Source organism: Salvelinus alpinus, chromosome 12 (genome assembly GCF_045679555.1).
Source record: "Salvelinus alpinus chromosome 12, SLU_Salpinus.1, whole genome shotgun sequence".
NCBI classification, from domain to species: domain Eukaryota; kingdom Metazoa; phylum Chordata; class Actinopteri; order Salmoniformes; family Salmonidae; genus Salvelinus; species Salvelinus alpinus.
The window spans coordinates 14,029,343-14,055,551 of NC_092097.1; the positions used below are offsets into that span (position 1 = coordinate 14,029,343).

A 26,209-nucleotide genomic window follows, 5' to 3' on the forward strand; every position below is an offset into this window, starting at 1 on the left:
CTACCATAAAGGCCTGATTGGTGGAGTGCTGTAGAGATGGTTGTCCTTCTGGAAAGTTCTCCCATCTCCGCAGAGGAACTCTGGAGCTCAGTCAGAGTGATCATCGGGTTGTTGGTCACCTCTCTGACCAAGGCCCTTCTCCCCCGATTGCTCAGTTTGGTCGGGCGGCCAGCTCAAGGAAGAGTCTTGGTGGTTCCAAACTTCTTCCATATAAGAATGATGGAGGCCACTGTGTTCTTGGGGACCTTCAATACTGCAGAAATGTTTTGGTACATTTCCCCAGATCTGTGCCTCGACACAATCCTGTCTCTACGGACAATTCCTTCGACCTCATGGCTTGGTTTTGGCTCTGACATGCACTGTCAACTGTGGGACCAGTGTGTGCCTTTCCAAATCATGTCCAATCAGTTGAATTTACCACAGGTGAAACATCAAGGATGATCAATGGAAATAAGATGCATCTGAGCTCAATTTCCAGTCTCATAGGGAAGGGTCTGAATACTTATGTAAATAAGGTATTTCTGTTTTTTAGTTTTAATAAATTTGCAAACATTTCTAAAAACCTGTTTTCGCTTTGTCATTATTGGGTATTGTGTGGAGATTGAGGAAAAACATGAATTTAATCAATTTTAGAGTAAAGCTCTAACGTAACAAAATGTGGGAAAAGTAAAGGGTTCTGAATACAAATCCCCAAAATAATAAAATTTCTTTGTCCTGGTTTCGAGGAATCACTATTTTTTATGGATAAAGCAGGTGTATAATAAAAAGTTACAAGCTAAAGGATGTTACTTTAGTGACAAGAATAAATCCCAAGTTTGACAAGAACAAATGTTATTCTTAATTCTTAGTTTACCTCCCTATGCAATTTACTGTGTAGCCTACACAAGTAAATGAGTCATCATAATAATTTTTGAACACTAATGCGTGCCTTTTTCTGCATTTTTGCAGTGAATCCTTAGTGCTGGTAGCCTATATTATTTTAAGATGTATTGCATTATATATTTTTTATGGCTGAGTGGATAGAGTATGGCGCTTGCCACGCCAGGGTGTGAGTTTGATTCCCACGGGGGACCAGTATGAAAAAAAGGTATGTAAATCTATGCACTCACTTCTGTTAGTCGTTCTGCATAAGAGCGTCTGCTAAATGACTCAAATGTGAATGTATAGAAGGCGTCGTTTGGTTATTGTAAAGGTGCAGAAGGGTAGCCCCTCCCTTCTGGGGCACATCCATAGATATAAATCCTTTGCCACCGCCGCCGCTCCTCTTCATTCGCAGTGGTGGTGCTATCCGTCTCCAAAGTTTTCCCGCGTCTACGCTTTCTACATCTACACTTTCAACAATTGCACATTTACATAAACGTGTATTTCAGTTGCATACATTTTGGCAAGAGTTTGGTTCATGTTTGCTGTACTAGCCAATGTTTTACCTGTAGCCGTAGGTGGACATTGGCATAGGTGCCAAATTGTTTTCGTTTTCATCAGTAAAACTGTGACATTTTGCTTCAAATTATGACTTTCTTTAGTCCAAATATTAGTAATATAAGTTTGGAAACGGAATTGGCAGAGAATTTGCCCCGGGATGAGCGCTTGGCTCGAGTTGAAATAGCCCTTTTAAGCATAATATTTTTCAGTGGAGCAATCTTAAATTTTGGACTGCTATTTGTGCTGTGGAAGCGGAGGAAGCAGCTCTCGAGGATGCGCGTCTTTGTTTTTCACCTTTGCCTGGCAGACCTGGTTGTCACATTTTTCCAAGTTTGTCCGCAGCTGATGTGGGATGTAACGGACAGATTCTTCGGTCCTGACGTTTTGTGCCGCCTGGTGAAATATCTGCAGGTCGTTGGCATGTTTGCCTCCACTTACATGATTGTAGTGATGACCATTGATCGCTACCAAGCAATCTGTAACCCAATGGTTACTTTCCAGAGGCGGAGAGCGCGCTGGAACTTGCCTGTGTGCGTTGCTTGGTCTGTATCCCTCATCGGGAGTCTCCCTCAAGTGTTCATCTTCTCCCGAGTTCAAATCGCGCCTGGTGTCTATGACTGCTGGGCTGACTTCATCAAACCGTGGGGGCTAAAAGCTTACGTGACCTGGACCACTCTAGTGATATTTGTCTTGCCCATCTTAACTGTTATCGTGTGCCAGGTGCGTATTTGCCGAGCTGTTCAAATCAACTTTCACATGAAAACTCATCAAGTATCGACATTTCTCGCCAAGCCGCTGCCCTCCAGGGCAAGTAGCGTTGCTGGGGTGTCCAAAGCCAGGATCAAGACCGTGAAGATGACTTTGGTCATTGTTCTTGCCTACATTATCTGTTGGACTCCTTTCTTCACTGCCCAGCTGTGGTCCGTCTGGGATGTCCAAGCACCCACTGAGAGTAAGAGCTGTTCAAACTGTTTATCTAAGAAATCCCTCCTTTGTCACACGTTTTAATGCCTGGATTACAACTTTACTTGTAATGTATGTTTACTATAGCTTATGTACTTGGCATTTTGGCGCCACCTCCTATATGTATTAAGGAATAGAAATACATGAGGACGCTTTAGATAATATTTTGTGTGTTATATCTTTTGATATATATTTCAGCTGCAACTTTCACCATCCTGATGCTCCTGGCGAGTCTGAACAGCTGTGCAAACCCCTGCATCTACCTGCTCTTCAGTGGGAAGCGCCCCAAGATACGTATGGCTTTGGTGTGTGTTAGCCAGTCGGACATGAATGACTCCATACAAGAGGACGCCACTGTGGTTAGCTCGCGGTACAGTTCCAAGAGCCTATCTAACTCCAGATGAAACAAGTTGACCAGAGCTCAGTCTGGCTCAGGGGTGATTGGTGTCGCACTTTTTCTCCATCCTTAGCAAACACAGTGATTAATGCTGATAGAGCTTGGTGTATATAGATGTAAAGAGCATATATTAAATATTCAGCTCACTAAGCATAGCTGCGGGAAGTAGTGGTGCTGCAGCACCCCCTGAAAAATCAGAATACCTTTTGAATAATTTTGAGAATAGAAAATTCACACACACTGGGCCTTTTACGAGTCCTGTATTAGCCAATTTTTAGCCAATTTTTATTTCGATTTTATAAAAAAAATTCACAAACGTAGTGCACTGGGCCTTTAATATCCCTGTATTAAAGGCCCAAAATAGCTGTCTGTAGTGCAGGCATTTAAAAAATATATATATTTTAAACTAATACAGGCCTTTACTAGGCCTGTATTAGGAGACCGATATAAACTCAGCAAAAAAAAGAACCGTCCTCTCACTGTCAACTGCGGTTATTTGCAGCAAACGTAACATGTGTAAATATTTGTATGAACATAACAATATTCAACAACTGAGACATGTGACTAACATAAATGGAATAATGTGTCCCTGAACAAAGGGGGGGGGGGTCAAAATCAAAAGTAACAGTCAGTATCTGATGTGGCCACCAGCTGCATTAAGTACTGCGGTGCATTTCCTCCTCCTGCACCAGATTTGCCAGTTCTTGCTGTAGTAAGATGTTACCCCACTCTTCCACCATGGCACCTGCAAGTTCCTGGACATTTCTGTGGGGAATGACCCTAGCCCTCACCCTCCGATCCAACAGGTCCCAGACGTGCTCAATGGGAATGAGATCCGGGCTGGCCATGGCAAAACACTGACATTCCTGTCTTGCAGGAAATCACGCACAGAACGAGTAGTATGGCTGGTGGCATTGTCATGCTGGAGGGTCATGTCAGGATGCGCCTGCAGGAAAGGTACCACATGAGGGAGGATGTCTTCCCTGTAACACACAGCGTTGAGATTGTCTGCAATGACAACAAGCTCAGTCCGATGATGCTGTGACACACCGCCCCAGACCATGACGGACCCTCCACCTCGATCCTGCTCCAGAGTACAGGCATCGGGGGAACGCTCATTCCTTCGACGATAAACGCGAATCCTATCTCCCTGTAGCGCTGTCTTAGGCGTCTCACAGTACAGACATTGCAATTTATTGCCCTGGCCACATCTGCAGTCCTCATACCTCCTTGCAGCAAGCCTAAGGCATGTTCACAAACATGAGCAGGGACCCTGGGTATCTTTCTTTTGGTGTCTTTCAGAGTCAGTAGAAAGGCCTCTTTAGTGTCCTAAGTTTTCATAACTGTGACCTTAATTGCCTACCGTCTGTAAGCTGTTAGTGTCTTAAGGACCGTTCCACAGGTGCATGTACATTAATTGTTTATGGTTCATTCGACAAGCATGGGAAACAGTGTTTAAAACCTTTACAATGAAGATCTGTGAAGTTATTTGGATTTTTACGAATTATCTTTGAAAGACAGGGTCCTGAAAAAGGGACACTTCTTTTTTTGCTGAGTTTAGCAGTCTATAGCGCAGGCAAAATAAAAATCGCAGCACCCCCACCCCCAAACATCTTCCCGCTGCTATGACTCTAAGATCTAGCTACATCTGCAAATTGTTACAGCACATCTATGTTTATACGTTTTTCTGTCACTGAAAAGGAATATAGACGGGGAGCTGTGTACAAATATGTAAATACTGACACTGACAGTGTTATAAAGAAACCTCATTGCATATTTTTTGAACACAGATAGTCATTGTGATTCAGGAATGTTCTCATGACATGAATTTGAACATTCAAGCATTGAGCTGGTTAAGGTGATATATACGCAGTGAAATTAACTTGTGTAAAAAAGGGCCTATGCCCAACATACTGTCAGTGTTTGAATTCATATTTATTGCAATTTAGTTATTGTAACTATTGTTAGCCTCAGTGTTTTGCACATCTGATTTATGAAATTATGTCAGCATTAAAATGCATATTCAGGGTAGAAAATACATTGATTTCAAATATGCAATTTATTAATATATCAATTATAAAATATGAACTATTTAGTTTTGGAGCTGAAAACTACATGTGCAGAAAGTAGTCTACTTTATGATGTAGGCTACAATACATCTAGAATGCCAGTAAATGTAGACTATATCTGTTTTCCTCATTTGATCCAGGAGAGTGGGTCGGGTATATTCACAGCAGAGGTAGGCTACTTCAAACAGTGTCAGAGGGCACTGTGTCCCACGGCCAAGGGAGGTGATGGGTAGACACAGGAGGTAAGATGAATTCCAATAAAATAGCCTAATGATGTACTTAAGTTAGTTGTGACAAAATAAGTAAGAAATAAGAGTTGGCTCCTATTTTACTATACCATGGTCCATTTATATGAGACAGTTTGGAAAGTATCCTGCACAGGCCATCATTTTTAAAAAGAAAATGAGGATCTTATCATGGCTCTCCATCCTGAACCAATGACACTTAAGAAATCTCAACAAACTCTTTTCCACTCCCACAAACTCCTATTGGAAGACTGGTGGACTAAAAGCCTTAGGATAGTGGGATCAACACTCACACACTACTGCTAAGACCTGTTATCTTCTCCAGTGTGGCAGCTGTCTCAGTTTGGACCTTTTATGATAAAGGGTTCCCACCATTCATCAGCCAGATTTCTGACAACCAGACAACTCTGTCAGTTTGTTCATTCAGGAAGATATCCTGGTGAGTGGACTCAAAAACTCATTAGGAATCAAACCACACATAGGCCTACTGCACACATGTATGTACTTGTTTCTCTATCTCTCACACAAACAAAAAACACACCTGACAATATTTGCTTCAAAGTAAGTGTGTAAAAAGTGATGATGACGCACATTATGGTTGAAAGGTATTTCATTAAAACCTGCCATAGCCTATGTCACAGAATAGATTTGATTAGAAATACAAATGAAACAAACAGTCACCCTTAATGGCATTCGTAATTTGGTAAACACCTATGTTTGCATTCGCACAAAGGTTATTGTAGATGGTTCAATTAACCCCAAACAAATCTAACAGTCAACATAGAAAAGCAAAATGAGCTAGGTCTAAGTGCATTTAACGCAGTGTTTTAGCTTTAATTTGCATGTAGGATCCACTAATGTATCTCACTGCGATTCTAAAGAGGTGGATTTTCATACTGTGATAACGATCACCGAAATCGATCCACGAGTACCGCATGAAAACAAAACCAGTGGATAAGTGAGAACATGGGGCGAACTATTCTGGTGAAAGCAGTCGGTCTCCTTTGTATGGTTTTGTTAGAGTATGTGAACATCAAATGAAAGCGAAAATTACTAAACATGGTTCAACATTTTCATAATATTTGTAAGATTAAATCTCACACCATTGTATATAAAATAGTCTTAAATATCTCTTACTAAATAACTTATCTCGACATCTCCAAAATATCTTATCCTGTTTTCATGGCAAACTTGCTTTATCAAGTATATGTGAACAGAGGTTTGTGGTAGATAAATAACATCGCTTTGGGCAATGCACATGTTTCAGTGTCCAGTTAGGATGTACATGTTTAATCTTTAAGTACAAAGCTAAATAAATGAAGTGGACACAACTAAACACAATACATTAGCTGACTGTTCCATGAACTGTTGAGGTGATGGTTTGTATGATGCATCGAGATCAGCTATACATGTCAGATCCCCATGCAAGATAGGACAGCTCGAAGTGATTTATTTTGTGAGATACAATCAACGAAGCCACGTAACATCATGATCGATTCCATGCTTGTGCGACACTGACAAACCAGACGATGTCTGTTTCCAAAATGGCAGGGAATATCGATCATGTCTTGTTGTATGACGTAGGCTACTGTGTGAATCAGATTGGTTCATCAATGTTGTACGTCATCTGTTGGGGTTTCAATGTTCCCTTCGCTGTCAGTTTTGATGCTATCAGAGCACGTTCCCTCTATCCAGATGGCTATTCAAACGGGATCATTAATGAGATAAACATGCACTGCTCCTGGTGGATCATCCATCGAACCAATATTTGTGAAATTACTTTTTAAACAACAGCCAGCTTACAAACATGATTGTTTATAATAAGAAATGCATCATGTTTATCATGTTTTAACCATGCAACGCATTGCATAAGAGTAAACATGAATATGACCAAGATGTAACGGAAAATTCACAGGAGATTTAATGACAATGCAATTTTATGCGGGCTGTCCTGGTCTCTGATCCTTGAAGATAAGTGTTTATAATATTCGGGTTTGTATATAACAATCGTGTCTCTTTTCCGGCAACTGAATGATAAAATGACCTGCTACTGCCATGTGTTTACAAAAGCACCATGGGGAAGACTTGGTCGGGGACTCCAAAGAGACGGCGTTAGGTAAGCATGTATCAGTCAATAAGATTGATTCAGGGGTGTAAACGTTCATTTGTTGCACATTCCTGATCCTAGGCTACAAAATGACCACTACTACTGCAATAAAAAAAATACATATACAGGCCACAAAATTACCACTACAACAAACCTCAAAACAAGCCCCACACACAGATAGCAAATTACCAAATTGCAGCACAATCCCCCCAAATCCGTCCATATATCAACGTTGACAGGACAACAGCTTTCCCAGCGCAGGTACTGTACTATACTTACTATGCACAGTGCCATTCCCTACCGTTAAAGTTTAAAACACTGCACACTAAAATGACACTTCACAAAACGTGAAAGTGCAAGGTGCTATATATATATATATATATATATATATATATATATATATATATATAAAAGGAAAGGAGCATACGTTTTGGACCTTATATGCCTTCATAACCTGCTGTGCACAACATGTGCAAGCAGATACGTGATTAGAGACTGGCGAATAGGGAATCAATGCATATTAACAAGGAATATATAGGATAAAAAATAAATTGACAATTAAATGTCACAAATAATTGGAAAGAGACAACAGTCTGGGCTATATAACAACATCAGAAGCAATAGATATGAACTACTCGAGTAGACTAAAAAGCTGAGAGAGCAGCGGGGGAACATTTTAACATCTAAAAAGTCCAACAACTTCAGATCTTTCGTGACAAATAAATAATACACCATCAATAGATTCATTTACTGTGGATCTAACAATGTATGGTCTTGTCCATGCGGCTTGCAACACTGGTATTACGCGCAGACAACTACGGTTACGCATCAACGAGCATCGCAGTGCCATCCGAATAAATTACTTAAAATCACCAGTGGCCAGGCATTTTCATGAGGCTAATCATGCTGTGACTGATCATAAGTTCTGTGCCATTGACTGTTTTCTTAAGCCACAGATGCCGCAATTTGGATGAGCGCCTTCTCCAGCGCGAAGCCCGATGGATCTTGTACTTAAAAACTCTACATCCCCAAGGGCTTAATGAGGAAGTGGACCTTGTATGTTTATTGTAGTGTTGTCTGCACAACTGAGCAAGAGGACAAGTACATTTGAGTGTCTAGTTTGAGAAACGGACGCCTCACAAGTCATCAACTGGCAGCTTCATTAAATAGTACCCGCAAAACATCAGTCTCAATGTCAACAGTGAAGAGGCGACTCCAGGATGCTGGCCTTCTAGGCGGAATTGCAAAGAAAAATACATATAAATCCTATCTAGTTTGATGATTCTGTCGTAATCAGTGAAAACGTTATTGATTTTTACAGCTTTAAATTGCATTTTATAGATGTTATGTATTTCTATCAAATCAGAACTAGAATGTTTACTCAAAACAAAGGTTGTAAAAGTATGCTAGCCATTTATAGAATACATCATATCTAGTTTGATGATTCTGTGACAAACGGTGAATTAGTTATTGATTTTTACATTTGTAAATGGCTTTTGACGAATGTCTATTGAATGTCTGATGAATGTTGTTGAAGCACTAAAAACCAACTTTACCTCCGTCCCCTGCCGCTCTGAGCTTTTTTAGCCTACTCGAGTATTTAATTTATTTGCTTCTGATATTGTTATGTAGCCCAGACTGTTGTCTCTTTCCAATTATATGTGACATTTGAATTGTCCATTTTTGATAGTCTATATATAGCTTGTTAATATGCATTGACTCTCTATTCGCCAGTCTCTAATCAACTATCTACCTGCATCTGTTATACACAGCAGGTGTCTTAAGTAGGTGTCATTTTTATTTGTTTGTACAGCACTAATGATGGCATAAGGTTGACACGTATGCTCCATTGCGTTTTTATATAGTATCTTGCACTTTTTGTATTCTTTCAAGCATGCATTAAATTATATTATTTTTGCATCTCGGCCTCCTTGGGTTATTCCTATCTGAAATGCAGCCATACAGCACACAACAACATTTTGCACACACGAACGTACACGATGTCGAAGAGAAGCCCCATGAAGATTGGCAGCCCAAGATGCGCTCATTAAAACAGCACACACCGTAACCATTGATTCAGGGACATGGATAGAAGGCTACAGCCAGTCAGCGCAACGAAAGGATGCACTGCCAATTTCAGCACCACCGAAGTGGACAGCCAGGACAACAGGAGCATTGTGCCAGGGCTCACCTCTGAGCACAACCAATAGGCTACATCGGTCATTGTCCCTAAACACATACAATAACGCAAAGCTGTATATCTATCAATAGCATTTAGACCCGCAAAAGCAAGCAATGACATTAAGAATCATAGATAAATCTAAAATGCATTGAAGTTAAAAGGAAAGGCCTAAAGTAACTACATATTACATTTTAAAAATCTGCCAGGCTTACATGAGTGGAAAACCATTAATTAATAATTCTGGCATGGCCTAAAGGTTGTAGCTTACCATTTAGAAGAGCTGCAGCCTCCTTGATGATGTGTTGAACCTCATGATACATTTGATTACATTCTCCTTCCTGACTAAATTTACTTGCCAGGTCCCTCTTAAATGCCAGCTGGGCTTTTCGTTAATGTAATATGCTGTGTTCACTGAATATCTTATTCAGGGTGGAGAATGAATATTCGAACATTGCTGTAGATGCCCCAAATCAATGTTTCAGTGCCAACAGCATAGTCGGCATTGCTGACAAAGGCCCGTCATATCTTAGAAGAACACTGAGCAGGTTTCCATTTGTTGTTGCTGGTTGTGGTTGTGATTTCACTTTGCACGAATATGCGACCCACAATAAACTCCACTTCCACTGGTTCAGTTTTGGTTAGATCCAACAATGGCTTGACCTTGTTCACATCCAAAAAGTTTGGGCTCTCGGCATCCATGGCACACAGAGCTTGAAGGAAATGTCAAGGTAACAGAGCTTCAGCTAAACTCACAAAGCAGAGATGTCAAAGAGTGCATTGTGAATGCATATCTCTAAGTACCACACATTGAACAGTTGACAACTTTGTGACACTAAGAAGAGCAGAGACATCCCCATGCCTCCTCTGCCTTCCAATCATTCCTAATACGTGGCAAACAATTGGAGACAAGCCCCCAAAACTCAGGTGCAGACATGAGATTGTTTGGGAGAGAGTTGTCAAATGACTCTGGATTCTGTGTTTTTAAAGAAGAGTGCTTCTTTCAGAGAGCAGGTACACTGAACAAAAATATGAACACAACATGCAACAATTTCAAAGATTTTACGAAGGTACATATCTTATAAAGAAATCTGTCAATTGAAATAAATTCATTATGGATTTCGCATAACTGGTGTTTCATCCTAAGATGCTGGGTTCTTTTACTGAAGACTCCAAAGCGGGCTTATAATAAACGGAACATATTTATTTAATGTTCTCCTTAACACATTACAGCCGACCACTCTCTACAGTGTCTTCAGCACAACTCTCCCATACATCATTGAACTCTAACCGCCCTTGCGTCTCGTAACCCAATCACTTCAATGCAAGAACGGAAACCCCATTGTCATTTGTTAATTCAAATAACAACCCCTGCAAACAAATCCCATTGGCTATTTGCACCATTTCAAATCTAAACTCATTAACACATTTCTCAATACACCACAACCGGGAATCTGGTGGTTACAGATACCTTACAAAAAAGGTAAGGGCCTGGATCAGAAAACCAGTCAGTATCTGGTGTGACTACCATCTGCCTAATGCAGCGCAACACATCTACTTCGCATATAGTTGATCAGGCTGTTGACTGTGACCTGTGGAATGTTGTCCCACTCCTCTTCGATGGCTGTGCAAAGTTACTGGATATTGGCGGGATCTGGAACACACTGTCGTACATGTCGATCCAGAGCTACCCAAACGTGCTCAATGGGTGACATGTCTGTTGAGTATGCAGGCTATGGAAGAACTGGGACATTTTCAGCTTCCAGGAATTGTGTACAGATCCTTGCAACATGGGGCCGTGCATTATCATGCTAAAACATGAGGTGATGGCGGCGGATGAATGGCACAACAATGGTCCTCAGGATCTCGCCACGGTATCTCTGGCCGTGTCTAGACATGACATGACAGTTCATGCAGCTTTTGTATTCTGATCATGGAATTCCAAACCCGTCATACGTCTACATTTACATTTAAATGTGCCCTCCATGTCCACATTGTGTCCGTAGGGAAAATATGATAACACAACAACAACTGATGGCAGTAGTTAACTATTGTAAGCTAAGTAGCCAGCTAACCTCTGTAGCTAACCAGCAAGCTAGAAGAGGAAGCAACGTAAATGGATTGCAAACGAGTTAGCATAACTATAGCCATATTTTCTTCTTTCTTCTAAATATTAGCCAGATGGCTAGTATTTATGAGGCCAGCAAACACGTTCCCCACATGCAAGGAACGTATTTCCTCCAACGTATTTCCTGCTCAGTCTGAAAACACACGTTCTCTAGAGACTTGTGGGAGGAGTGCTGATGATGTCGCCCACTGTATGCGTTTTCGGTAGCCTGATTGCATCCAGACTGTGGAGGAATCCACACAAAATGCATCCCTGACCACCTGAAGTGGGCAGACACATCTGAACACAATCAGACCACAAAGTGACTTTTGTGCATCTAGACCCGTCTTTTCAATGCGAAATTGCTATTCTGATAGCAGAAGTTGCATGTAAGTTTCAAGTGTAGACACAACGTCTGTGCATTCAAATTGCCATCTATAAAATGCAATTGTGTTCATTGTCCATAGCTTATACCTGCACATGCCATAACCCCACCATCACCATGGGGCACTATGTTCACAACGTTGACATCAGCAAACTGCCATCGAAGGTGAGCATTTGCCCACTGGAGTCGGTTACGATGCCGAACTGCAGTCAGGTCAAGACCCTTGTGAGAACGACGAGCACGCAGATGCGCTGCCTAAGACGTTTTTTTTTTTTACAGTTTGTGCAGAAATTATTCGGTTGTACAAACCCACAGTTTCATCAGCTATCCGGGTGGCTGGTCTCAGATGATCCCACAGGTGAAGAAGCTGGATGTGGAGGTCCTGGGCTGGCGTGGTTACATGTGGTCTGCGGTTGTGAGGCCGGTTGGACGTACTGCCAAATTCTCTAAAACAACGTTGGAGGTGGCTTACGGTAGAGAAGTTAACATTCAATCCTCTGGCAACAGCTCTGTTGGACTTTCCTGCAGTCAGGAAGCCAATTGCACGTTCCCTCAAAACTTGCGACATCTGTGGCATTGTATTGTGTGACAAAACTGCACAATTTAGAGTTGCCTTTTATTGTCCCCCGCGCAAGGTGCACCTGTGTAATGATCATGCTGTTTAATCAGCTTCTTGATATGCCACACCTGTCAGGTGGATGGATTATCTTGGGAAATTATACATGCTCAGTAACAGGAATGTAAACAAATTTGTGCATCAAACTTGAGAGATATAAGCTTTTTGTGCATATTTCAGCTCATGAAACATAGGACCAACACTTTACATGTTGCATTTATATTTTTGTTCAGTGTAGATAGCTAGGGCCTCTCTGACCATTGAAGCTCTGGAGCATATTGAGAAAAACAAGTATTGTAGATGATTTGCTTTGTTATGTGTCTCTCAGGGCTTATATAAGGTTGCTCTATTCAATTGTACAGTATGCTGTAATTTGAGGCAATTTAGGCTACTCTGTTTTTCCCTCAGTCATATCTGATATAAATTCTGGGAAGTATCACTTTGATTCATTGTTGATACTTCAGATCTGACAGTAGCTAGGTAGGCTAATATTATAAAATATGCATAAAGAAAATATGCAAATTTCCCCACCAGTGGTGTGTTTCCATCAAACTATCTTGTTGCAGATAAAAAGCTGTTTGTAGTGCAGGCCGTTTTTTGCATACGCTTTCATGTACTGAATAAAAATCAAAAGTTCGATGTGTTTCTTTCACATTTTCAACTCTAACAATGGTTATGGCACAAAAACTGTTGCGATAAATGGCAAACTTGCCTAAGCTCGTCTTGGCGCATGCTCTAGACAACCGTTGATTATAAAGTGGAGTGGCAGCCCACTGGGCACACCATATCATCTCAACGTGGATGATATTTGTTTGAGACGTTGATCAATGAGATTTCAGCCAAAATTCATCCACTCAAAAAGCCAGCTAGAAGTTTGTTGAATTCCCAATGTGTTATTACTAGGCTTTCAACTATCTAAAAGCACAACCAAATTCCAATGGAAAAACAATGTCTGAGTTTTGTGTTTATACAACTACTCAATGTGTTATTACTGTGCTTCATCTAATAGCACAACCAAATGACCTGGCTTGCAGTTGAGATTACATTAAAAGTGCAAATTATCAATGCTGTTCAAGGTTCTGCACAGATTATTAAAGCAATTGTGAAGATCTCCACAGACCTGCGACCTTTGCATGCCATCTTTAACATGCATGCTTTCTATGATTACATAAGAAGACATTTATAGTTACAGTTGGCTAACCTCAAGATGTGACCATGGATCTATTACTCATTGTAAGGTTGAATAAATACTCTTACATTTTTTTGTAAGAGCCTTAACTTTAGGCTATTTACTGTATTACAAAAATATTGAATTAATTTCAATCAGTGTAGATGAAGGGGAGGAAAGAGGTTAAAGAAGGATTTTTTTGTCTAAAGGGTACGACCGCTCTTGGAAGATGGCAGACAAGAAAAAAATGAGCAAAGTGGAACATATTATGAATACATATAGAGTGGGGGATCTGTTGAAGGAGAAGATGATGAACAAGAAAAAAAATTGAAAATTGGAATATGTTTTGAGTGAATATGGAATGGAGGATTACACAGCACTTTTGGAAGAGCTAGAGAAGGAAATTGAACGTGACGAGAGTGAGGATTAATTCAATGCGGTGCCAGGTGGAGTGATGACCGACGAGAAGGAGCTGAGTGTAGAGGGAAGCGGTATGGTGAGGAAGTTTGGCGTCAAGTGCAAAAATAGGGATACGTGCTCCAGTAGTTCAGAGATGGAACCTGACAAGTGAAGATGAAGTACCTGCGGTGAAGACCGCTGAGTTCGAGCCTCGTCCCGATGATGACAAGGATGATTCTTGCACAGTGGGAGTGAGTTTTGTGTAGAGAATGAATCCTTGTATTCTGGCTGGTCCATATGTGATGTCAGGTTGGGTGGAGAAGAAGTTGGCGACTGTTGTCTGTGAACGTAAAATTAAGTGGACTCATGATGATTTATTGTGTTTCTCCTGTCCAGAAGGAGCGGGCGCTCTGGAGTTTTTCAATGTTATAGTGGAACATGTGCTTAATATTAGCAGCTGAGACATAAATATAGTAGCAGCTGGGATACTTCTCTTTTTATTGGCAACCATCAACTATCAAACGGGATTGTATATAGAAATGTCTGGGCTTTTAAGAACACATATTTCATTCCACGCATCAACCCCTGTTTGAGGAGCATGCAGCCTCTTGCTGCGTGACAGGTGGTATTCTGCCCAAACGCTGTATGCCTTGGGCTCTCCAACCCTGTTCCTTCAGCTACCCAGTGCTTAATTTAAGAAACCAAGTGAAATCTGTTCAGGAACATTGATAGTAGCATGTTTTTACAACAAAACATATTTCATTGAACTGTTGACAGCCCCTCTCTCTACGTGCTCGAGAAAGGAATGAAGGAGAGAGGGGAGGAGATGGAAACGCACAGCGGTGAGATATTCTGTAGCTAGAGGTAATGTGTCAGCCTATTAATTATGAAAATATAAAAAATTCCTATTACTAGGCTATTCAAAATCGGGTACAAATTCACTGTAATTGTAGGCTAACTCTGTAAGCCTCCCTGCACAGTCAATGAACCAACAGCATCGCCTAGGTCTATATGTTTTCTCCCAGACTCATGGATAGAAGGTTTGGAGCATAGCATAAGGTAACCAGTCCATCCAGTATGCATAATAATTCATTCAAAAGCGATTAGAATAATTTGTTAAATTTTGGAGTATAGGCTAGACCAATTATGTACCAAAGACATCTTAAATCTACGCCTTTCTGCTGTGCGTAGTAATATGCGGTAGGCTATGTATTGTAGAATGGCACAATCATTATTTTAATTCCGTTTTTTGGGGGTGGGGGGGGCTCATATATAAGCGTATGTGTATGTACAGTATACGCTCTAATATGCATATGGTTGTTTTGAATTAATCATCACCTTAAAGCGCTGTCCATTTAGTTGTGTTTGGCTTTGAAACAACATCCACAACAACCATGTTTTCCACTCTGTTTCATCCTTCTGAACTTCTTGTTTCAAATTGATTATTCACAGTGAGGTGAGTTTTAAAAGCATGATACTCTTTTGATGATGTGTTTGATGTGATTTTCAAATTTAATTTGCATTGACGTCAGAGTGGTTAGAGGGAAAGTAGAGCATTGAGTACAAGGCCATTAGCGACCTGGCGGCCATTAGCAAATTGGGTACCCACTAACGTATCAGCGGAGGCTGCTGAGGGGAGGATGGCTCATAATAATAGCTGGAAAGGAGCGAATGGCATCTGGAACCCATGTGTTTGATACCGTTCCACTCACTCATTCCAGCCATTACCACGAGCCATCCTCCCCAATTAAGGTGTCACCAACCTCCTGTTGAACGCATGTACAAAAAAAAAGTAGATTACCGTGACTCAACAGTCACGTGGAATTTGACTGCGGTCATGACTCAAGCACTCATTAAGACCAGGTGTGGCCAATTAAGAGGCATTAGCCCCGGAATACACTTAACAAGATAGAGGATAGAGCGAGTTTTGTTGATGCTGAGAATGGAATATATATGTTTTTCAAAAACATTCTCAGTGTTCTTTGAACATAGCCTAAAATGAACAGCTTTGTATGATTAAAGAAAAAAACACGGCTTGTTAACTCCATCCAGGTGGCATAGTGGACTAATTTACATGATAGAGAACATCAAATAAAAATAAATGTGTTTGCATGATTAGTGCTTATCCTGCTTATCCTATGTCCTATCTGTGCTTGGAGTTCCAAACAGCTAACCCAAACTAAGCTAGCAGTGTTATTAAAAGTCTTATTGAAACATTCAGAGAAAGTTTTATGGAAGTTATTCAAAAACTGATCATTTCCCTTCTCAGAATGTTAATAAATCCTCCTAGGAACACTTTCAGGCGACCATAGTAAAACATTCTCAGAACCTCCCTGCAACCTAACTGTACATTCCTAGAACAGGCAAAATGTTCACTTCCGTTCTAAGATTGTTTAAAAAACATATGGCTTTGTTCCTAGAACCAATGGGAGACCAAAAACTTACATTCCCACAATTTCCAAGGAAATAAATGTGCTAGCTGGGTTGTCACTGTGTCATCCTGTGAACCGCAATCATTGCTGCTTGCAGCAATTTTTGTTTTGTTTGTGAACGGAGGAGAGGAGGATCCAGAATCTTGGCAAAATAAATCTGCTGTACTATTGCACGTGCAATGATGTCCGAGGGAAAAAAGGGTGTTTGTTGTTGGAAGTAAATGGACGTGGCAGTTTCAGCGCAGCGGTCTAAGGCACTGCATCTCAGTGCTAGAGGCCTCACTACAGACCCTGGTTCGATTCCAGGCTGTATCACAACCGGCCAGTCCCATAGGGCGGCGCACAATTGACCCAGCATCATCTGGGTTTGGCCAGGGTAGGCCGTCATTGTAAATAAGAATTTGTTCTTAAACTGACTTACCTAGTTAAATAAATATTAAATAAAATAAATACATTTAGGGAATGTATCAAACAAAAAATTATTACAACAAAGAATAAAAATGGCAAGTTACTGTAGTAGAAGATTGTATTCAATTCTCTGGACATTCAGGACCTCTTCAGTGTTGTACTTGCATATCTTTGATATCAAATAGACAAAAGGAATTTTGGACCCAAACTACTTGGATAGAGTTTTCGTTATTGCATCACCTTAGTATGTTACAGCGGTAAAGAAAGAGGCATGTCTTTAGAGCGCAGTGGAAACAAAGAACCTGCATAAACATGTCTAGGAAGCTAGTAATCTCTAAAGTAAACTACAGCCATCAATGATCCAACTATGGCTGAATCAGAGATGGAAGAGGAGACACTTTTTTTCTGGTTCATTAACAGTCAATGAACTAAACAAACCAGACCCAGCTGCTTATGCATTGGTGCCTATAGGAGAGCCACCCCTTAAACAGATCACAACTGTGACAATATTTTTCAATGGTAAATGGCCTGAGTGGGACATCTTCATTTATCGACCATCTTTGGCTGAATCTCCAGTGCTTCAGAGGTAGAAGTCAGGCATTATTGTGAAAGTAAATTGCCCCCGATGATGGGGATGAAAAGAGGGGATCCATAGTGGAACATATTGATTGCATCCCAAGCCGTGTCCTCAGAGCATGTGCAGACCAGCTGGCTGGACTGTTTACGGACATATTCAATCTCTCCGTATCCCAGTATGATGTCCCCACTTGCTTCAAGATGTCCACCATTGTTGAAATCAAATCAAATAGTATTTGTCACATGCTTTGTAAACAGCAGGTGTAGACTAACAGTGAAATGCTTACTTACTGGCCCTTCCCAACAATGCAGAAAAAGAAAATAGATAAATAATAGAAAAGTAAAACACATAATAAAAGTAATAATAAATACACAATGATTATTGATAACTTGGCTATATACATGGGGTATCAGTACTTAGTCGATGTGCAGGGGTACAAGGTAATTGTGGTAGACATGTGGTAGGAATAAGTGACAGACAATACACGTAAACAGTATTTCTATGTTTTGGCCGGGTATGGTTCTCAATCAGGGACAGCTGTCCATCGTTTTCTCTGATTGGGAATCATACTTAGGCAGCCTTTTTCCCTTGTGTCATTGTGGGAAGTTATCTTTGTTAGTGGCACTTAGCCCTCTAAGTTTCACGGTTGTTTTCTTCGTTTGTTGTTTTGTTGGCGGCATTTTTCTAAAATAAAAGGAATATGTACGCTCACCACGCTGCACTTTGGTCCACTTCTTTTGACGGCCGTGACACTTGTAATGAATAATGTGGAAATTGAGCAAGTTTAGGAGACTAAACAGCTTGGAGTAACCCTGGATTGTAAACTGTCATGGTCAAAACATATTGATACAACAGTAGCTAAGATGGGGAGAAGTCTGTCCACAATACAGTGCTGGATATGCATGTCAATCTTCATGGCTCAAAGTGGAGGTGAGATTGACTTCAACACTACTTGTTTTTGTAACAAGTGTTGACAAGCTGAATGCACTCAGAGTCTGTTTAAACTACTAGCACACAGCTCGGACACCCATGCATACACCACAAGACATACCACCAGAGGTCTCTTCACAATCCCCAAGTCCAGAACAGACTATGGGAGGCGCATAGTACTACATAGAGCCATGACTACATCAAACTCTATTCCACATCAGGTAACTGATGCAAGCAGTTGAATCCAATTTTTTTTTAAACAGGTAAAAATACACCTTATGGAACAGCGGGGACTGTGAAGAGACACAAACAAAGAAATGACACATACATTGTAATATTGTTGTATGGTGGTATTATACTTGTTGTATTGTAGATATGTAGAAGTTTAAAACCTGTTGAGGATAGAGGGCGCTATTTTCACTTTGGGGAAAAATCGTGCCCAATTTAAACGGCCTCGTACTCTATTCTTGCTCGTACAATATGCATATTATTATTACTATTGGATAGAAAACACTCTCAAGTTTCTAAAACCGTTTGAATTATATCTGTGAGTAAAACAGAACTCATTTTGCAGCAAACTTCCTGTCAGAAAGTGAAAAATCTGAATTCGAGGCTCTGTTCCAGGGCCTGCCTATAAATGTGCTTTATATCTATTAGTATACATGCACTTCATACGCCTTCCACTAGATGTCAATAGGCTGTGAGAGGTGAAATGGGGTTTCTAGGTATTTCTATGGTCAAAAGATAGAGCTTGGAATGACATGACCCCAGAATTCCTTTGTTCAGGAAGCGCATAAAGGTCACCAGTATTGGCTTCTGAAAAGCATTCGTTATAGACGTCTTATATCTCCGGCTTTGATTTTATTTGATAAATGTGAAAATATCATCGTAAAGTATGTTTTTTCAATATAGTTTTATTAGATTTTTGATTTTTTTTCGGGAGTTTAGGCGTGTTGCGTTCTTTGCGTTTGGTGACGAAGGAGAGCTTAGCGCCACTTGGCTAGTTTTGCTTGCTCATTCGAGAGGGAAAAATGCCATTCTAAAACCAAACAACGATTGTTCTGGACAAAGGACCACTTGTACAACATTCTGATGGAAGATCATCAAAAGTAGGACCCATTTATGATGTTATTTCATATATCTGTCGAACATGTTTACTTTTAGTTTGCGCCCAGATTTTGGGCGCTCTCTCGCAATAACGTAAGCTTCATGTCGTGATGAAGTTCTTTTTAGAATTCTAACACGGCGATTGCATTAAGAACTAGTGTATCTATCATTTCCTATACAACATGTATTTTTTAGTAAAGTTTATGAATAGTTATTTGGTCAGAATAGGTGAGTGTCAGAAAAATATCCGGACATTCTGGGAAAAAGATGCTAAGTTTTCAGAATGTATAACCACGGATTTCAGCTCTAAATATCCACATTTCCGAACAAACCATATATGTATTGTGTAATATGATGTTATAGGACTGTCATCTGATGAAGTTTATGAAGGTTAGTGAAAAAATTAATATCTTTTGTTGGTTTATTCGCTATCGCTAACGTGCCTATTGCTATCGCTAACGTGCCTTCAATGAATGAATGCGGTTGTGTGGTAGGCTATTGTAGTAAGCTAATATAATGCTATATTGTGTTTTCGCTGTAAAACACTTAAGAAATCGGAAATATTGGCTGGATTCACAAGATGTTTGTCTTTCATTTGCTGTACACCATGCATTTTTCAGAAATGTTTTATGATGAGTATTTAGGTATTTCACGTTGGTCTCTATAATTACTCTGGCTGCTTCGGTGCTGTTTCTGATGGTAGCTGTGATGGTAGCTGCAATGTAAAACTGATTTATACCTCAAATATGCACATTTTTCGAACAAAACATAGATTTATTGTGTAACATGTTATAAGACTGTCATCTGATGAAGTTGTTTCTTGGTTAGTTTGGTTGGTTCTTGGTTAGTTTGGTTGGTTTTGTGGATGCTACCTGTGCTGTGAAAAATGTCTGTGCTTTTTTGTATTTGGTGGTGAGCTAACATAAATATACGTGGTGTTTTCGCTGTAAAACATTTTAGAAATCGGACATGTTGACTGGATTCACAAGATGTTTATCTTTCATTTGCTGTATTGGACTTGTTAATGTGTGAAAGTTAAATATTTCTCAAAAATATTTTTTGAATTTCGCGCTCTGCCTTTTCAGTGGAATGTGGGAGGAGTTCCGCTAGCGGAACCCCGGGGCTAGACTTAATAATGTAAAATGATGTACTGTTTTCTCTTTTGTTTTATATGTAATGTAAGTGCCTTAATGTGTTCGGACCCCAGGAAGAGTAGCTGCTGTCTTGGTGGAGACAGTACAGGTGCATCAAAGCTGGGACTCAGAGTCTGAGAAACAGCTTCTATCTCCAGGCCGCCAGACTGTTAAAACAGTCACCACTAGCCTTATTCACTGTTCTAGCAGGCTACCACATGGTACTATACCCTGCACCTTAGAGACTGCTGCCCTATGTACATAGAGTCATTGAACACTGCTCACTTTAATAATGTTTACTGTTTTACCCACTTTATATGTATATACTGTAATCTAGTCATGGCTCATCCTATAGAACTACTGCTGTACACACCTTTTCTATGTATATACTGTCCATACTGTCTTTACATAGCATCATATGTATTTGTGTATTTTAATATTATGTGTATATTGTATTTACATTTTTGTATTGCTAGTTATTAATGCACTGTTGGAGCTAGAAACACAAGCATTTCACTGCACCTGCAATAACATCTGCAAATCTGTGTACACATGCAATAAACTTGCATTCTGACAATAATTATAGATAAGATGCTTTTTTATTTTTTTATTTATTTATTTATTTAACCTTTATTTAACTAGGTAGGCAAATTGAGAACACGTTCTCATTTACAATTGCGACCTGGCCAAGATAAAGCAAAGCAGTTCGACACATACAACAACACATAGTTACACATGGAGTAAAACAAACATATAGTCAATGATACAGTGAAAAAAAATAAGTCTATATACAATGTGAGCAAGTGAGGTGAGATAAGGGAGGTGAAGGCAAACAAATATATGTATAAATAAATAAAAATATAAAAAGGCCATGGTGGCGAAGTAAATACAACACAGCAAGTAAAATAAAACTAAAAACACTGGAATGGTTGGTTTGCAGTGGAAGAAAGCGCAAAGTAGAGACAGAAATAATGGGGTGCAAAGGAGCAAAATAAATAAATAAATACAGTAGGTAAAGAGGTAGTTGTTTGGGCTAAATTATAGATGGGCTATGTACAAGTGCAGTAATCTATGAGCTGCTCTGACAGCTGGTGCTTAAAGCTAGTGAGGGAGATAAGTGTTTCCAGTTTCAGAGATTTTTGTAGTTCGTTCCAGTCATTGGCAGCAGAGAACTGGAAGGAGAGGCGGCCAAAGGAAGAATTGGTTTTGGGAGTGACCAGAGAGATAAACCTGCTGGAGCGCGTGCTACAGGTAGGTGTTGCTATGGTGACCAGCGAGCTGAGATAAGGGGGGACTTTACCTAGCAGGGTCTTGTAGATGACCTGGAACCAGTGGGTTTGGCGACGAGTATGAAGCGAGGGCCAGCCAACGAGAGTGTACAGGTCGCAGTGGTGGGTAGTATATGGGGCTTTGGTGACAAAACGGATGGCACTGTGATAGACTGCATCCAATTTATTGAGTAGGGTTTTGGAGGCTATTTTGTAAATGACATCACCGAAGTCGAGGATTGGTAGGATGGTCAGTTTTACAAGGGTATGTTTGGCAGCATGAGTGAAGGATGCTTTGTTGCGGAATAGGAAGCCAATTCTAGATTTAACTTTGGATTGGAGATGTTTGATGTGAGTCTGGAAGGAGAGTTTACAGTCTAACCAGACACCTAGGTATTTGTAGTTGTCCACATATTTTAGGTCAGAGCCGTCCAGAGTAGTGATGTTGGACAGGCGGGCAGGTGCAGGCAGCGATCAGTTGAAGAGCATGCATTTAGTTTTACTTGTATTTAAGAGCAATTGGAGGCCACGGAAGGAGAGTTGTATGGCATTGAAGCTCGCCTGGAGGGTTGTTAACACAGTGTCAAAAGAAGGGCCAGAAGTATACAGAATAGTGTCGTCTGCGTAGAGGTGGATCAGAGAATCACCAGCAGCAAGAGCGACATCATTGATGTATACAGAGAAGAGAGTCGGTCCAAGAATTGAACCCTGTGGCACCCCCATGGAGACTGCCAGAGGCCCGGACAACAGACCCTCCGATTTGACACACTGAACTCGATCAGAGAAGTAGTTGGTGAACCAGGCGAGGCAATCATTAGAGAAACCAAGGCTGTCGAGTCTGCCGATGAGGATGTGGTGATTGACAGAGTCAAAAGCCTTGGCCAGGTCAATGAATACGGCTGCACAGTATTGTTTCCTATCGATGGCGGTTAAGATATCGTTTATGACCTTGAGCGTGGCTGAGGTGCACCCATGACCAGCTCTGAAACCAGATTGCATAGCGGAGAAGGTATGGTGGGATTCGAAATGGTCGGTAATCTGTTTGTTGACTTGGCTTTCGAAGACCTTAGAAAGGCAGGGTAGGATAGATATAGGTCTGTAGCTGTTAGGGTCAAGAGTGTCCCCCCCTTTGAAGAGGGGGATAACCGCAGCTGCTTTCCAATCTTTGGGAATCTCAGACGACACGAAAGAGAGGTTGAAAAGGCTAGTAATAGGGGTGGCAACAATTTCAGCAGATAGTTTTAGAAAGAAAGGGTCCAGATTATCTAGCCCGGCTGATTTGTAAGGGTCCAGATTTTGCAGCTCTTTTAGAACATCAGCTGACTGTATTTGGGAGAAAGAGAAATGGGGAAGGCTTGGGCGAGTAGCAGAGGGGAGGGCAGTGCTGTTGTCCGGGGTAGGGGTAGCCAGGTGGAAAGCATGGCCAGCCGTAGAAAAATGCTTATTGAAATTCTCAATTATAGTGGATTTGTCGGTGGTGACAGTGTTTCCTATCTTCAGAGCAGTTGGAAGCTGGGAGGAGGTGTTCTTATTCTCCATGGACTTTACAGTGTCCCAGAACTTTTTTGAATTTGTGTTGCAGGAAGCAAATTTCTGCTTGAAAAAGCTAGCCTTGGCTTTAAAGACATGATCCTGTCAATCAGGTATACACACTGCAGCATAATACGTTATGAGCCTTTCCTGGCTGTTTTCAAGATTCAACAATCAAAACGTACAGTATATGGACTCAACCCTGTACAGACATGGCTTTAAATTCGGATGCACCAAGCATTTGATGCAAAGGATGATTGACAGTTCATGCTTTTGATGTCTACACGGAAATATTTCCACAATCGTTGTTGCTAATAAAAGTCATGACTCTAGTCTAGAGACACTTGACAGTAATAGAAAACTGCTTCCTATTTTCACAAAGAAAAACAAGAAAATATTCCAAGAGAAACAAAGAAGAAAATCAAGAGCATTTAAAGAGAAATAGAACTGATATGCAACTGCATCCAATCATTACCACACATTGAATGTCTGTGAAAGCAATGTGATTTGAGGAGGAATACTCTCTAATCTTATTACATTTACATTTACATTTTAGTCATTTAGCAGACGCTCTTATCCAGAGCGACTTACAGTAGAGTGCATACATTTTATTACATTTTTACATACTGAGACAAGGATATCCCTACCGGCCAAGAGCAGACGCTCTTATCCAGAGCGACTTACAGTAGAGTGCATACATTTTATTACATTTTTACAGACATTATTAAAGTGTGGGTAGCATAAATGTAACCACATGTAACATATGGATTTGCATTAGAATACGCATCAAAAGTCCCAAATCAGTTACACCAAACTTTTCTATTTTTCAAGTTATTACATAAAATTGATCAGAATTCCGAAGATTGCCGAAGTCATCCCGGAAAAAAAGACCCAACAAGCCAGCCTATTCCCTATAATGTGAACTTCAATGGAAATAACTTCAAATTAAACCAAAATTGTTAAATTTGCAGCCAACTTACAAGCAAATGCTTTATGAATATATTGCAAGGTTGCTAGCCAACTAGGTTGCTACCCATTGCTAGCCAACTAGGTTGCTAACGTTAGCCCTGCTAGGTTGTTAATTTTAGCCCTACCAGCCTGCTAATGTTAGCCCTACCAGCCTGCTAACATTATGTTAGCACATCATGAGTCAGCTAGATGCTATCAACGCCTAGCTTACAGCTACATTAAAGTAAACCAACGTTTTTGAAATACATAAACACATCTAACCAGTTATAAAATAACGTTATATGCAGTTAACGTTATCTTAGCCAGCAAACTAGTCAGCCAGTTAACGTTAGCTATTTTAGCCAGCTAACATAAACTCACCCCATTCCGTACAAATGTGCGCAACCGCAACATTCAAACGAGGCTACAAAGAAAACTAATGGGACTGTAGCGATTGTGTTGACTTCAAAATCGGGGGTGTGAACTAGGTTTCTATTCAAGCGTTGATCGACATGGTAATGGCTCTATAATATTGGAGAAAAGTAGAAAAAACAGACCCTCCGTTACATCGTGACGTGTCATGTCGTAACGTACAGCACGCATAAAGCAACTATTTCTGTCTTACAATCTCTCTCCACCAGGTGTAGCACTTCTCATCGTTTAAAAACAAGAAATGGACAGTGACGGGGGTAAGGGGGGGATACCTAGTCATTTTTTGCGTCATCATTGCATGCGATCATCATTCTCAAAGCCGCTGTTTACTTCTAAGATCACTTTAGCACCGCCCTAAAAACCTGATTCAAATTCGACACAAACCTTCAAATAGGTATGTAATGACACATTATATAAACTCTTTATAGTGTTTTATTTACATTTTAGAGGCGATAAGGTGATAAGTTGGACAGATCGAGTGAAAAAAAGCATTTTTCCCACACATCTCTCCTTCTCACTATCATGCATTAGTTTCGCTTCCCCACCCGCCATTTTTAAAAAGACCCGACGGGGCTCATTGCCTGCTTGAATTATGCAGAAACGGGCAGCGTTTAGGTCATGTAATTGATAATGTTGGAAAGGGGAGAAATTGTCCTCTACAATGGTATTGACATTACAGTTGATCTGGAAGTATTACGTTTTTGGGGCACTAAAATAAGAGCAATTGTACGGACCACGGCGATGTACGAGTTTACGTGAGTTTACGATACAACAATGAAGACCAGCGAACACAGGCAGTAACCCACATAACATAACTAAAACAAAACCCTTCAGCAGATAATAAAAGCTAAAATATTGACAGCTGGGGCCCAGCATGGTAAGGACTGTAGGCTGAGTTAGCTACCAACCAAAGCGAGGGCCAGGGAGTCACTTCCGATGTGAGAAGCCTAGCTAGCTATTTTAGCCAGCTAACTAGCCTTGCCAGCTAGTATATCACTGTAGAGGAAACTTCCGCCAGATATGAAATGTCAAAACGCCAGTCAAAAGCAGCAACTCTGAGCAAAGCAGGAACTCTGTTTCCCCTGGACCTTTTTGGAGAATCTGAGGAAGACAAGGTTGTGGTAACGTTAGCACAGGCAGCTGAGGCAGGGATCACTTTCCCGTTTCGTTTTGACCCCGAAGCAAGGCCGCAGAGAGCACGCTGGTACTGAATGTGAAGTGCAGGACGTGTGGGGGATGTTGATTGATAATTATGGCTAGTTAGTTTCCTACTGAGAATACACCCTATAACGTCAATTCCTTCGTTACTACGTCTGAACCATGGAAAAATTACTTGTTGTACCAGGTGTATTCCCATGCAGACAGCCATGGAGTCTGTGTCGTGTCA

The 26,209-nt window shown here is 40.6% G+C and overlaps 1 protein-coding gene across 1 annotated transcript; it reads left to right on the plus strand.

The window, feature by feature from the left end:
* The first annotated feature begins 1,261 nt into the window (after positions 1-1,261).
* Positions 1,262-7,529, plus strand: LOC139535575 (oxytocin receptor-like). The gene is made up of 2 exons (XM_071335114.1): positions 1,262-2,374; positions 2,584-7,529. Exons 1-2 carry the CDS (start codon positions 1,510-1,512, stop codon positions 2,787-2,789), a joined length of 1,071 nt encoding a protein of 356 aa, XP_071191215.1. The 5' UTR covers positions 1,262-1,509; the 3' UTR covers positions 2,790-7,529.
* The last annotated feature ends 18,680 nt before the right edge of the window (positions 7,530-26,209 follow it).